Source organism: Scyliorhinus canicula, chromosome 29 (assembly GCF_902713615.1).
Source record: "Scyliorhinus canicula chromosome 29, sScyCan1.1, whole genome shotgun sequence".
In the NCBI taxonomy this organism is placed as follows: Eukaryota; Metazoa; Chordata; class Chondrichthyes; order Carcharhiniformes; family Scyliorhinidae; genus Scyliorhinus; species Scyliorhinus canicula.
In genome coordinates, this window is record NC_052174.1 from 10,361,080 (window position 1) to 10,375,939 (window position 14,860).

The 14,860-nt window shown below is 52.1% G+C and overlaps 1 protein-coding gene across 3 annotated transcripts in view; it reads right to left on the minus strand.

The window, feature by feature from the left end:
• Window positions 1-490: 490 nt before the first annotated feature.
• Window positions 491-14,860, minus strand: part of nat16 (N-acetyltransferase 16) — a 100,031-nt gene continuing 85,661 nt past the window's right edge. For 2 of the 3 annotated variants that reach the window (XM_038786952.1, XM_038786951.1), the window contains exons 2-4: window positions 11,479-11,704; window positions 7,025-7,249; window positions 4,832-5,799 (exon numbers count right to left, since the gene is read on the minus strand). In XM_038786952.1, the coding sequence (XP_038642880.1) occupies window positions 5,245-5,799; window positions 7,025-7,249; window positions 11,479-11,655 (957 nt within the window). In that variant the 5' untranslated portion in view covers window positions 11,656-11,704 and the 3' untranslated portion in view covers window positions 4,832-5,244. Of the gene's footprint in view, window positions 1,459-4,831; window positions 5,800-7,024; window positions 7,250-11,478; window positions 11,705-14,860 lie in introns of those variants that run through there. The other variant, XM_038786953.1, reaches the window with a different exon arrangement.

The following is a 14,860-nucleotide window of genomic DNA, read 5'->3' on the forward strand; positions in this document are numbered from 1 at the left end:
TTTAAAAATAAAATCCAAAGGCAATTCGGGGAATCAGGGAGGGAGCTGACTGGAGTCTCCCTAAAATGTGAGTGGGGGGGGGGGGGAGCGGAGCTGAAGTGCTGCAGTGCCACCACTGTTGGGAGAGCGGAATTACAGCGTGACATTCTTCTGCAGGCAAAAACCCATTGCAAAAGTTGACATGGGTGATCTGTACTGTGAAAACTAACGGGATGTGCGTGTGTGGGATTGAATGTCTTATTTTTAATATATACATGTTACAGAGCGATGAATCACACATTTGAATGTGGTCCATTGACCTGCCCTTGGTGTGTGCATCTTAACGAAACATGATACGGAACTCTGGGGCCCCGGTGGATGGGACTGTGAAGGAGAGACCGGCCGTCTCCTTTGTAGGACTGATTCCGTCACCCGCCATTGCCATGTAGTGACTCTCAGCAAATCCCCCGCAACGCCCCCCCCCCCTCAATGCTATTCAAACAGCACCATGTTTTGCAGATATTGATTTAATAGAACAGATCAGGATCTTCGGCTTGACATCTTATCTCAAGGTGAGCACAATGCAGGTCTGACGTTAGTTTGTAAGTGTACAACAGGCTTATTCACAGAAGTTTTTAAACGACTGTGAAATCACATGGTTGACTGCACTCATGCTTAAAGCTCCGCACCTTCCTGCGGTGCGAAGTCACTTTGCTCTGAGTCAACACCCAGGCTCAAATGATCAAGCACGGTGAGCATAGATCAGTTACGGGGTTCACATAATCAAGCACAGAACAATTAAACCATTGAACATTACGCCTCTGACTGTGCACGCACTGGGTGCGCCCGCCTGCGTTATGCACTCAAGTCATTGGAGTGGGGCTTGAACCCACAGTCTTTGTGACTCTGAGCTCCGTGGCCAATCTACATCTCTGTCTCCAGCACATTCTGCCCCTCAAAGTCCCTTTCCTGGTGGAGGCCGAAGGAGATCTGGCAGAAAGAATACATTTGCTGCCACAGGCATGGATCCAGATATAGGAGACAATACAAGGAACCCTGCAAGGTGCCAATCCCTCGCTGGAGCTGAGCGAGGAACTGGTTCCTGGCACTGGGGAAGTGCTTGCCAAATAAATCGATACTGAGGCAGTTGTAATCAGCACCCATGGGTATTCTGTAGGGGGTGGCGCCCAGGCTGAGGACCCTTGGCTCTTCCTGGCCGTCTGCCAACCAAATGAGATTTTTCTTCAGCAAGATCTCCAGGTTGCTCTGCAGGGGCCTGTACGGTGCCCAGTCCAGAACGATGGTCTTCCCGGGCAGCACTCCACCCACCACGTTGGGATTCAGGAACACGCGCTGGACGTCGGAGGCCCGAAGAAGAATAGGATCTTCCCATTCCGTCCCACAGGCCTTCAGCTGGGAAATGGCAGCGTCCAGCTTTGGGCGGATCTCCTCCAGCTCGAAGCGTAGCAGCAGTATTTCCTGTAACCGCACAAAGGAAGCTGTATGTTGGTATAGCGTCTGGCACAACCCAAACTCCAGGGTGGCAAGCATAAGATCAGCGGTCTTCATTAGCGTGTTTCTGTGAGAGGCTTTTATTGAACTGAAAAGACAACGCAGTTGCAAAGTCAGGTTCGGAACCTATTCCCTGTTTGGAAATGTGGGGCAAGCAAGTTTGATTACCAAAGTTGACTTGCTCAAAATATACTGGCGAGTACCTTTATCAGACAGGGCGAAAGAGGTTTTGGCTGTTTGACACTAAATGGTCTGTATCAGTTTAAGGTTACACTGTTACGAACACAGGCTGTGCCAGCAACATTCTAAAGATTAACCAACAAGGTAATTTCTGGACTAAGCACTTTGTGCCGTGTACATTGACAATTTGGTGGTCTTCAGTCAAAGGTGGAAGGAGCATTTGGAACATATGAAGGAATTAGTCGCTCGACTACAGGAGGCTGGATTGGTGGTAAACAAGGCAAAAAGTGAATTTGCGACAGCTCAAGTCACATTCTTAGGATATACAATTGGACACGGTTGGATGGCCCCGCGGAATGCAGAAACAAAGGCTGCTGGGGAGTCCCCAAAGCCATCAGCAAGGAGCGACGTTCTGAGATTTCTGGGCAGGAGTGGGTTCTCCCAGAATATTCGTACCAAATATCAGCAGCGTGGTCGCTCCGCTGGCTGAACTTCTGAAAAAACACAACAGGTTTCAGTGGACGTCAGGCTGTCGTCAGGAGGCATCCGACAATCTGCAAATTGTGTTAACACCTGCACCGGAATTGGCGACACTTAATTATGTCAAGCAATTTAAGGTGGCAATTGATGCGAGTGATGTGGGTGCTATGCTGTTGTAGGAAGACAATGAAGGAATAGAAAAGCCTGTTGGTTATTTTTCTCAGAAACAAAATATCCATCAAACAAAATAGTCGACAATTGAGAAGGAGACATTGAGTTCGGATGCAACATTTTGACATTTATGTTGCGCCCTATTGATTGCAGACATTTCAATAATCCATGAACGTTATTGGAAAACTTTAAGGATCAAAATGCAAGGCTGTTTAAATGGAGTTTATTGCTACAACCATTTAACTTGAAAGTTGTAGATGCAGCAGGAAGAGAAATCATTTTTAAAAAAAATTTAGTGTACCCAATAATTTTTTCCAATTAAGGGGCAATTTAACGTGGCCAATCCACCTATTCTGCACATCTTTAGGGTTGTGAGGGCGAAACCCACGCAGACATGGGGAGAATGTGCAAACTCCACACGGACAGTGACCCAGGACCGGGATTCGAACCCGGGTCCTCAGCGCCGTAAGCAGCAATGCTAACCACTGTGCTACCATGCTGCCCTAGGAAGGGAAATCATGATTGCAGATGCCTTATCGTGACTTTGAAATGTGAGAAGACTGGAACGTTCAAAGGTGGATATATCACATTGAACTTACTTCAAAGTCTTGAGTATCTTTTGGTCAAAGCTGCATCGAGTTGCAGCCTGTGTTAGCCCAGAGTACATAACACAACACAAGTCTTTTGGTGTTTTGGTTTCTCTTATTCGGAATCTGTTTTGTCTTTGCCTCTGTCAGAAGATCAGCTGGCTACAGGGTGTGGAGTCTTGATAATCCAGTCAATGCGGTGTGCTACGCAAGGTTGACGCCCAATTTAGCCTGTTTCTCCCCATTGATTTTGTATTTAATTAAGTGTGTTGAATACCAAAACAGGAACATCTTGCCAAACCTTTACAAAGCTCTGGATAGGCCTCTCTCTATGCTAAATTCAATTAGTCATAGAATTTAGATCATAGAATTTACAGTGCAGCAGGAGGCCATTCGGCCCATCGAGTCTGCACCGGCTCTTCGAAAGAGCACCCTACCCAAGGTCAACACCTCCACCCTATCCCCATAACCCAGTCACCCCACCCAACACTAAGGGGAAGTGTGGACGCTACGGGCAATTTATCACGGCCAATCCACCCTAACCTGCACATCTTTGGACTGTGGGAGGAAACCGGAGCACCCGGAGGAAACCCACGCACACATGGGGAGGATGTGCAGACTCCGCACAGACAGCGACCCAAGCCGGAATCGAACCTGCGACCCTGGAGCTGCGAAGCATATGTGCTGTCCACAATGCTACCGTGCTGCCCATAGTCAAATCTGAAATGAAAAGATAATCTCAATAATGCCAACCACTGTCATAAAAAAACATCTGGTTCAGTCAGGGAGGAAATCTGTTGCCCTTACCTGGTCTTTAGACTGTGAGAGGAAACTGGAGCACCCGGAGGAAACCCACGCAGACAGGAGGAGAACGTGCAGACTCCGCACAGTCACCCAAGCTTGGAATCGAATCCGGGTCCCTGGCACCGCGAGGCAGCCGTATTAACCCACCGCGCCGCCCAACTTCGGCCTTTTTTCAGAGGGCGCCGAAAGACGCCGCTGCTATTGCGCAGAGCAAGACCCCGCGGGGGGGCAACGAGCCAAATCGCCGCTCTGTCGTTTTTGGCGGGGCCAAAACGTTTGGGGCTTTGGCCTTCCGCTCGTGAAGCAGCTGGGGTGAGGCCCCAGGAGGTTGACCCCTGGGATCAACGGGGTTTGTCCTCGTGAATAAAGTCCAATGCCGATTGGCGTTCAGAAGAATGAGAGGTGGTCTTACCGGAACATTCTGAGGTGGGATGGTGGTGGGGAGGGCCTCCCCCCACCCCACCCCTCCCTCCACGCCCGGCCGGTATTTTGCACAGACGCGTAACCAGGTCGGTTACAACCGACAACAAGGTCGGAGATTTTGATCAGGGGTAACTCAGACTCAGGTTTTAAGTCAGCCGCAATCTCCCTGTGTTTGGATTTGACGCGGGGATTCCGATCGCGTTTTTTAAAAATAAAATCCAAAGGCAATTCGGGGAATCAGGGAGGGAGCTGACTGGAGTCTCCCTAAAATGTGAGTGGGGGGGGGGGGGGAGCGGAGCTGAAGTGCTGCAGTGCCACCACTGTTGGGAGAGCGGAATTACAGCGTGACATTCTTCTGCAGGCAAAAACCCATTGCAAAAGTTGACATGGGTGATCTGTACTGTGAAAACTAACGGGATGTGCGTGTGTGGGATTGAATATCTTATTTTTAATATATACATGTTACAGAGCGATGAATCACACATTTGAATGTGGTCCATTGACCTGCCCTTGGTGTGTGCATCTTAACGAAACATGATACGGAACTCTGGGGCCCCGGTGGATGGGACTGTGAAGGAGAGACCGGCCGTCTCCTTTGTAGGACTGATTCCGTCACCCGCCATTGCCATGTAGTGACTCTCAGCAAATCCCCCGCAACGCCCCCCCCCCCTCAATGCTATTCAAACAGCACCATGTTTTGCAGATATTGATTTAATAGAACAGATCAGGATCTTCGGCTTGACATCTTATCTCAAGGTGAGCACAATGCAGGTCTGACGTTAGTTTGTAAGTGTACAACAGGCTTATTCACAGAAGTTTTTAAACGACTGTGAAATCACATGGTTGACTGCACTCATGCTTAAAGCTCCGCACCTTCCTGCGGTGCGAAGTCACTTTGCTCTGAGTCAACACCCAGGCTCAAATGATCAAGCACGGTGAGCATAGATCAGTTACGGGGTTCACATAATCAAGCACAGAACAATTAAACCATTGAACATTACGCCTCTGACTGTGCACGCACTGGGTGCGCCCGCCTGCGTTATGCACTCAAGTCATTGGAGTGGGGCTTGAACCCACAGTCTTTGTGACTCTGAGCTCCGTGGCCAATCTACATCTCTGTCTCCAGCACATTCTGCCCCTCAAAGTCCCTTTCCTGGTGGAGGCCGAAGGAGATCTGGCAGAAAGAATACATTTGCTGCCACAGGCATGGATCCAGGTATAGGAGACAATATAAGGAACCCTGCAAGGTGCCAATCCCTCGCTGGAGCTGAGCGAGGAACTGGTTCCTGGCACTGGGGAAGTGCTTGCCAAATATATCGATACTGAGGCGATTGCAATCAGCCCCCATGGGTATTCTGTAGGGGGTGGCGCCCAGGCTGAGGACCCTTGGCTCTTCCTGGCCGTCTGCCAACCAAATGAGATTTTTCTTCAGCAAGATCTCCAGGTTGCTCTGCAGGGGCCTGTACGGTGCCCAGTCCAGAACGATGGTCTTCCCGGGCAGCACTCCACCCACCACGTTGGGATTCAGGAACACGCGCTGGACGTCGGAGGCCCGAAGAAGAATGGGGTCTTCCCATTCCGTCCCACAGGCCTTCAGCTGGGAAATGGCAGCGTCCAGCTTTGGGCGGATCTCCTCCAGCTCGCAGTGTAGCGGCAGTATTTCCTGTAACCACACAAAGGAAGCTGTATGTTGGTATAGCGTCTGGCACAACCCAAACTCCAGGGTGGCAAGCATAAGATCAGCGGTCTTCATTAGCGTGTTTCTGTGAGAGGCTTTTATTGAACTGATCTCAAGATGTCTGCCTCCACAGGCTGCCTCATGGCATACTCACATGGCTACAGAAAGCCTGAAGTGACAATCAAATTGGCTAAACGGCAACACCAGGATGCCTCAAGGTATCCAGTGAAGTTCATGTTGAAGTGTAGCCCCTGTTTCAATCAGCTAACCTGCTCGCAATAACTACCACAAACAACAATATGATAAATGACAGCGAATCTGCTTTCGTGCTGTTGGTTAAGCGATCGGTGCTGGCCCCAAACACAGTGTTCTCCCCACTGCCCTTTATAGTTAATTCATTCACGGGACGTGGGCTTCGCTGGCTGGGTCGGCATTTATTGCCCGTCCCTAATTGCCCTTCAGAAGGTGGTGGTGAGCTGCCGTCTAGTACAAGGGCCTGGTTTAGCACAGTGGGCTAAACAGCTGACTTGTAATGCAGAACAAGGCCAGCAGCGCGGGTTCAATTCCCGTACCGGCCTCCCCGAACAGGCGCCGGAATGTGGCGACTAGGGGCTTCTCACAGTAACTTCATTGAAAGCCTACTTGTGACAATGAGCGACTATTATTATTAGCTGGCTACAGGGTCGTCTTGATGGTCGAGCCAGTGCGGTGTGCTGCGTAAGGTTGATGCACCACTTCGTCTGTCCCCACCCATTGATTTTGTATGAAATTATTTCATAGAATTAGAATTTACAGTGCAGAAGGTGGCCATTCGCCCATCGAGTCTGCACCGGCTCTTGGAAAGAGCACCCTACCCAAGATCAACACCTCCACCCTATCCCCATAACCCAGTAACCACACCCAACACTAAGGGCAATTTTAGACACTAAGGGGCAATTTAGCACGGCCAATCCACCTAACCTGCACATCTTTGGACTGTGGGAGGAAACTGGAGTACCCGGAGGAAACCCACGCGCACACGGGGAGGACGTGCAGACTCCGCACAGACAGTGACCCAAGCCGGGAATCGAACCTGGGACCCTGGAGCTGTCAAGCGATTGTGCTATCCACAATGCTACCGTGCTGCGTTGAAGACCAAAACAGGAGCATCTTGCTAAACCTTTACAAAGCTCTGGCAGACGCCATTGACAATTGTGACCCGTGACGTTACCTGTTTACATATCAGTCGGAACTTGGCCAAGGTCTCTGGTCCAAGGTAGCCGCTTCTGGTGTATCTCCGCACCTTGACCTCCGGGAACTGGGCCCTGATAAGATCGAAGCAATACTGCTGGATGATGCCTGCGATTCCTTTGCCTCTCTCCATCGGTGCGACCCTCAACCCTTCCACCACAGCCGTACACCCATCATCCACGACGTTTGCTGATACAAGGGCGATCTGCCAACATATTAAAAAGCTTGGTCAAGGAGGTACTTGTTGATTCTCATTAATAGTGGAGGGGAGGTTTGCATATATACATAGAACATACAGTGCAGAGGCCATTCAGCCCATCGAGTCTGCACTTAAGCCCTCACTTCCACCCTATCCCCGTAACCCAGGGAGGGATTTCCACAGCTTCACCTTCAGGGAGAAAGAGATGGTTGCCAATGATGGAGCAATTAAACTGAGGGAGGCGTGAGAGGCCAATGTTCGAGGGGAGCAGAGATCTCAGATGGTTATGTGGGTGTGAGAGATTACAGAGTTAGGGAGGGGAAGGGCCATGGAGGGATCTGAACAGGAGATCGCTGGAGGCTGATGATATTACAGAGGTGGTGGTCTCCACGTTAGCAGGGCTGCACGGCAGCACAAGTGATTAGCACTGTGGCTTCACAGCGCCAGGGTCCCAGGTTCGATTCCCCGCAGGGTCACTGTGTGCGGAGTCTGCACATTCTCCCCGTGTCTGCGTGGGATTCCTCCGGGTGCTCCGGTTTCCTCCCACAGTCCAAAGACGTGCAGGTTAGGTGGGACTGGCCGTGATAAATTGCCCTTAGTGTCCAAAAAAGATTAGGAGGGGTTACGGGGATAGGGTGGAAGCGAGGGCTTAAGTGGGTCGGTGCAGACTCGATGGGCCGAATGGCCTCCTTCTGAATTCTATGTTACGTACTGGGCCATAAGATCTCTCATTCCCCCCATGTCGGCCTGGGTTTCCTCCGCGTGCTCTCGTTTCTTCCTCCAGCTCAAAGAAATGCATGTTAGGTGGGGTTACAGGGATAGGAGAGGGGAGTGGGCCTAGGTAGAGTGCAGACTTGAAAGGCCTTATTCGGTGCTGTGGCAGTTCTGTGATTCAATGAATTATTAAGTTCAATTAAAAATAAAAACTGGAAACGCAAGCTCGTCCCAGCCATGGCGAATATGACCGACTGTAATAAAGCCCCATCTGGTTCTCTCACATCCCTTTAGGGGAGGAGATTTGCTGGCCTTACCTGGTCTGGCCTACATGTGGCTCCAAGCCTGCTCCAGTGTTGTCGACTCAGCTGCTCTCAAGGCCCTCTCGGTTCAAGGGCAATTAGGGACGGGCAACAAAGACTGGCCTTGCCAACAATACCCACAACCCATGAATGAAGGATAAAGAACACAAAGGGGGATAAAACATGAAGGTTGATGCTTCCACTCATGCTGGGTCAGTTAACTTCTGAAATCATAGAGTCATACAGCACAGAAAAGTCATACAGACCAGGACTGCACACAATATCCCGGTTGTAATTGTAAAGTCACCAAAGTCCCAGATGACCATAGGCTGCTTTCCCCTTTCAGGGGAAAGACTGGCTATTGGTGATTGAACCTGAAGATCACCACACCTCAGGCAAGGTTGAAAACTCAGGAACAATCTCAGCCGGTACAGGTACTGGCCTTGCTCCGCATCATGACCCAGGTCTCCAGCCAACTGAGCTAAACTGGCTCCAATGGAGGAGCAGATTGAAAGCCTCAACTGAAGGCCTCGACACAAAATAATCAAACTGGCAGGGGTCCATGTGAGACAGAGTCTTTTCGGCCGGGATTCTCCGACAGCCCGCCTGGTCGGAGTTTTTCAGGAGGCGCAATATTCCCGCCTACCGATCCGGGCGGGTTGTTTCCATGGGGCCTTCTTCCCTCCACGCCGGGCCCCTGTAGGATTTCGCCATATTGCCTGAGGGCCGGCGCAGAGAAGAAAACCCCCGCGCAAGCGGGGAAATACACTGGCCGGTCTGCGCATGCGCGGAAATACGTTCCGCACATGCGGCGTCGGCTGGAGTGGCACCAGCCACTCTGGCGTCAAATAGCCCCGAAAACTTGGAGAATTCCTCACTTTCGGGGGCTGTTGGCGCCGGAGTAGTTGCCGCCGGTATTCCCGCCAGTGTGGGGACTTAGTCTCCAGAAGGGAGAATCCCGGCCTTAGTCTTTTAGCCTTCGTATGTTTTTTACTCTTTTTCCTCTGTGTTTGTCTGTCTTGTGCGTGTGTAGCGAGTGGGGAGAGTTCAAAAAGGCGGGGTTCGGAATTAGATGACCAGTTAACCAGTTGCATTTGCTGCCTATATAATTATTGTTATTAATATACATTATTTGTGTATAAATTTCCAACCCTGGAGACTGTAGTTATTCGGCAGCCAAAGACTTTGGATATTGTCATGTGAGAATGCCTTTAAGAAATGGATGTTTAAGCAATGTACCTTTAAGAAATGCAGTGATGTCAGAGTGTGGGTGGAGCTGGGCTTTTAGCTCAGCCATTTTGAAGTTAGTTTCAGTTTGAGAGAGCAGCTGAAAAGTGCCTGGCTGGTTTGCTGAGAGCTACAGGAAGGAAAAGAGCTGGTCTGGTGATTTCTGAAAATCCAAAGACGATAAATATATTGAATGTAACCCGTTGTACTCCTATTTTTGAAGGGTTGAAGTCTTTTGGATGTGTAAAGGAACAGTTTTCAGGATTGGGTAGTGTATTATTTTTGGGGTTATCTTTGAATGGCCGCCTGCCCCATCACACTCGACACCACCTGCCTGCCAACCTTTTAAAAGGTTAAGTTGAGTTCATGGAATAAACGTTTTGTTTTAAAAACGTGTCCATAATTGTAATACCACACCGAGGGAACAAGCCGTGTGCTTCAAAAGCAACAATACATTAAAGGGGGAGGTTGGTTGGACTCCATGATACATTTTGGGGTTCTGAAAATTCCTCTCCCATAACAGTATTGGTCGAAGAATTAATAGTTAATTTCAATTGTGTTGCAACTCTGGGTCAAGTGGGGCTGGAATTGAATGAGTCCCGGTCCAAGGGGGTCGTAACATGGGGCAATACCTGTCTCTCGCCCAAACATTAAAAAACAGATCACCAAAAACCTATACTTACAGGAGTATTACTAAACAAAGCTCGACACCGAACACAGAAGGAGATATTAGGTGATCAAAAGTGGGGTCAAAGAGATCGATTTTGAAGGCTGGCTTAAAGGAGGGGAGTGTGGTCGAGGGTGGGAGAGGTTGAGGGAGGGGATTCCACGACTTGGGGGGGCAGGGAACTGAAGGCACGGCCGCCAATGGCGGAGCGATTATAATCGGGATTGGGCAAGAGGCCAGAGTTTGGACGAGCGCAGAGATCTCGGAGGGTTGTGGGCCTGGAGGTGATTACAGCGATAGGGAGGCATTTGAAAACCAGGACTGGAGTTTTGAAATCTCGACCGTGAGCCATCCTAGGCCAGCGAGTGGAGGGGGGGCTGATGGGGGAACGCTACGCGCCAAAACAAGGGCAGCCGAGCTTTGGACAACCTTAAGTCTAACGGAGGGTAGGATGGAGGGGGGGCAGTCAGGGATCCATTGGAATAGGTGAGTCTGGAGGTCGAAGTAGATGCAAATGAATGTCCCACCAACGTGGGGGGGGGGGGGGGGGGGGGTAGGTGACTGGCATGGCCGCCTTCCCCATCACACTCGACACCACCTGCCTGCCAACCCCCTCTCCAGGAGATGGGTGTGCTTAAACCTCCAGCCCGGGCCTCCCCGGAGAGATGGACGTGGGTCACCATCACAGTGCCGTCTCTGGAACCTCGCCTTGTGCAGATTGGCGGCTGAACTTGTCACATTCCAGCAGCGAGCGCAGTTGGCGGAGAAGGAGCGCTTCACAGGCCGTGTGGATTTCCTCTGCTCACAGAAGGCATTAACGCCAAGTTTTATTTTGCTGCGTGGGGGGGGGGGGGGGCGGGAATATGGGGCAGCCAATCCCTGAACGGCAATGGCGGGGGGGGGGGGGGGGGTGAAGCAGGCCGAGGTCTTGCTGAGGAACCGGCCAGGACATCTTCTTCAAAATGGTGGCCTTGGCAACCTTGACCTTCACTTGTCACCTGAGGGGTGGGGGAGGGGGGGGGGGGGGGAGGATTGGCTTGAATGTCTTGTTCATGGAGGGGAAATGGAGGGGAAGTGGAGGCTGGAAAGGGGGGGGGAGGGTGAGATTGAGGGAAGAAGTTTTGGAAACAGGGGTGAAGTGGGAGCAGGGCTGTGAAGGGGTCAGTGGGGGGGGGGGGGGGGAGGGGAAAGCTTAGTAGTCCGGGTAGTGCCTGAGAATTGGATTTATAGGCCCTGGTTTCTACCAAGTTGGAAAGGAGAGGGGAGGAGGTGCTGGTGGAGGTGAAAAGCAGGCAATCAATTCGACAGGGGACAACCGCACTTACCACTTGCCCCTTCTTTTTAGCCAGTATCACCCTTCGATCCGGTTCCTGAAGCCAGGCGTGGTACTTGGCAGGCAGGTAATCAATGCCCCCGTAAATGTCTTCCGAGATGGACATCACCTGCTCAAAGTCGGCCTCCTTGGCGAGGCAGAACTCCAGGCCGTGGCTCGCTCCTTCCATCTCGGGCAACCAGACCCACCTCCTCCCGTCGGCCGGCACTCGGAGTGACCTGTGGACGGGACAGGACACGGCTCGTCACATCGGAGGGTGGGGAGTGAGGATTACGGTGAACCTTCAGGCAACGTGGTGGGAGCTCATTTGCAACCGTGTTCTGGTTTTCCCCGAAGAAAATTTACCCAACCGACGTGCCCCTAACTTCGCTTTGAATGACGGGGCACAGGTTTGGGGGTGGGGGTAAGGGGAGGGCGGAGGAAGTGGTGGTGGGAGGGGGGGGGGGTCAGACGTCCGCCCCTTGGGAAAAGAGGCACAGTAGATTCTCCCCCGCTCTCCCCCGTCATGTCAAGGCTGAGGGCCCCTGGGAGATTTCCCGGGACACACACCGACAATTACGCCAACCGTCACCTTAGTCCCAACGGATCGGAGGGAAAGGGGGGACAGGAGAGAAGGGGATGTATTACACTACCTCTACTCACCCCCCAGCCCCCCCCCCCCCCCACCACCCCCAGACAGGGTAAGAGTCTAAATCCCAGTATGGCCCTTGCCCGCGCTACGGGCCGTCATTTTGGCACCTTTCGCCAAGGCCAAAACGTTGATCTGAATTTGATGCTGGCCTCGAGGTGGGACCTCCACCACCTCCAGCCCAGCAAGGGGAGGACTCCCTCGGCCCTGGAGGCCAGGGTCCTGATGCGCGCGCCCACCACCACCCACCCGCTGACAACTCCTCCAAACAGGCATCCAAATTCAGAACCGCCCTCCCCCCCCCCCCCCCGTCAGACGCGGCCCAGGAGATTTCAATCTCAGGCCGGGGAAAATAACGCGCGCTCCCCTCAGCTCCCCAGGAATATTTTCATTCGGGTTATGTTTTTCAATCAATGACCAAAATTGTCCACCCACCCGCCCGCCCCAACATCATGGTGAGGCGGGCAGGCAGGCAGGGCCGCCATCTGAAGGACCCTTCAGATTTGGGGTGCGTCCCCCTCAGGAACGTGGGAGTTCCGGCTCTCTCACCCTCAGCCCCACACACGGCCTATCCCCCGGCATCAAAATCGCCCCCCACCTTTCAGGCCCCTGGTACTTTTAAAAAATATATATTTTTATTCTACTCCTCTTTCACATTTTCTCCCAGATTTACACCCAACAATAAGCAATGATCAGTAACGAATGCAATGTCAATCCCGACAACAGCGATCCCATCCTCCCACCAAACCCCCACACATTGGCCCGCATGTTAACACAAACAAATGACAAAAAGGAATCAGGAATCACCCATAGTCACCATTAACACATACAGTCCCCCTCACCGCAACACCCCCAGTAACCCCCCCTAATGTTCGATGTTATCCAATTCTCAAAAGTACATGATGAATAACGCCCATGAATTGTCGAACCCTCTCCTTCCTTCCCCTCAGTTCAAACTTGACCTTCTCCAGAGTCAAGAATCCCACCAGGTTCCCCCCCCCCACGCCAGGGCACAGGGTGGAGAGGTTGCTCTCCAACCTATCAGGACCCGCCTTTGGGCGATCAACGAGGCGAAGGTGACAACATCTTCCGCAGCGCCTGTTTCAAACCCCGGCTGGTCCGACACCCCGAGTATGGCCTCCCCGAGGGCCCAGGCCTAGTTTCACGTGCACCACTTTAGAGATGACCTTAAACAGCTCCTTCCAGTAATCCTCCAGCTTTGGACAGGACCAAAACATATGAACGTGGTTTGCGGGCCCCCCCCATCGCAATGTTCACACACATCTTCTACCCCCTCAAAGAGCCGGCTCATCCTCGCCCTTGTGAGGTGCGCTCTGTACACCACCTTCAGCTGCGTCAGCCCCAACCTCGCACACGAGGTGGAGGCATTCACCCTCCGGAGCACCTCACACCAGAACCCCTCCGCTATGCCCTCTCCCAACTCTTCCTCCCACTTTGCCTTGATCCCTTCTAGCGGTGCCTTCTCTTCCTCCAAAATAGCCCCGTAAACCGCCGATACTACCCCCTTCTCCAGTCCCCCTGTCGTCAGCCCCTCCTCCAGCAATGTGGAAGGCGGCTCCACCGGGAGATTCTGTATCTCCTTTCTGGCAAAATCTCGAACCTGCATGTATCTAAATATTTTCCCATGCTCCAGCCCATACTTCGCTCCCAGCTCCTTCAATCCCGCTAAACGACCCCCAAGAAACAAATCTTTTAGTGTCCGAATTCCTTTCTCCTCCCATCTCCGAAAATTTCCATCCCACTTCCGTGGCTCTAATTTGTGGTTCCCCCGAATCGGCATTTCCCTTGACCCTGCCCCCAACCCGAAGTGCTGTCGAAACTGCCTCCAAATTCTCAACGAAGCTATTAATACCGGACTCCCTGAGTACTTCCCCAGGGCCATCGGGAACGGCGCTGTCGCTAGCGCCTTCAATCCCGACCCCCTACCCCTCCATTCTGACCCATTGGGAGTCAGCCCCTCTCCACCTTCTCCACATTCGCCGCCCAGTAATAATACATCAGGTTCGGAAGACCCAAACCCCCTCCCTGCCTTCCCCTCTGTAGTAGCACCTTTCTAACTCTGGCCACCTTCCCTCCCCATATGAACGAGGTAATCATCCCTTCAATCTCTCTAAAAAAAATGGCTTTGGCAGGAAAATCGGCAGGAATTGGAAAATAAACAGAAATCGCGGCAACGGGTTCATTTTAACCGCCTGTACCCGACCCGCCAGTGACAGAGGGAGACCATCCCACCTCGCCAGATCGGCTTTCCCTCTCCCCACCAAACTAGAGATGTTGTACCTACTGAGCCCCTCCTAATCTCGGGCAACCTGCACCCCCAGGTACCTAAGTGAGTCCCTGCCCTACGGAATGGCAGCCCCCCCCACCCCTGCCCCCACCCCTGGCCGAGACACCACAAAATATTCACCCGTGCCTAGATTCGATTTGTACCCCGAGAAAAACCTGTGCTAGGGTGACTAGAGGTATGACGGTACCTAACAATGCCGAGACACCATTGGTGGAGAAGGCTCGCTGCTCATTGATCCAGTGGTGTGTAACACCCGCCATCCATTGGTTAAAGTTGTCAGGTAGCCCCGCCCAGTAAGGCGGAGTATAAGAGCCTGTGTATCCCCCGCAGCTCCCTTTCTGTACCTGAGCTGCCGGGGGAAACATCTTGTCTGTTAAAGCCTTCAGTTCGGACTACAACCTCGCTTCTGTGGTCATTGATAGTGCATCAAAACCCAAA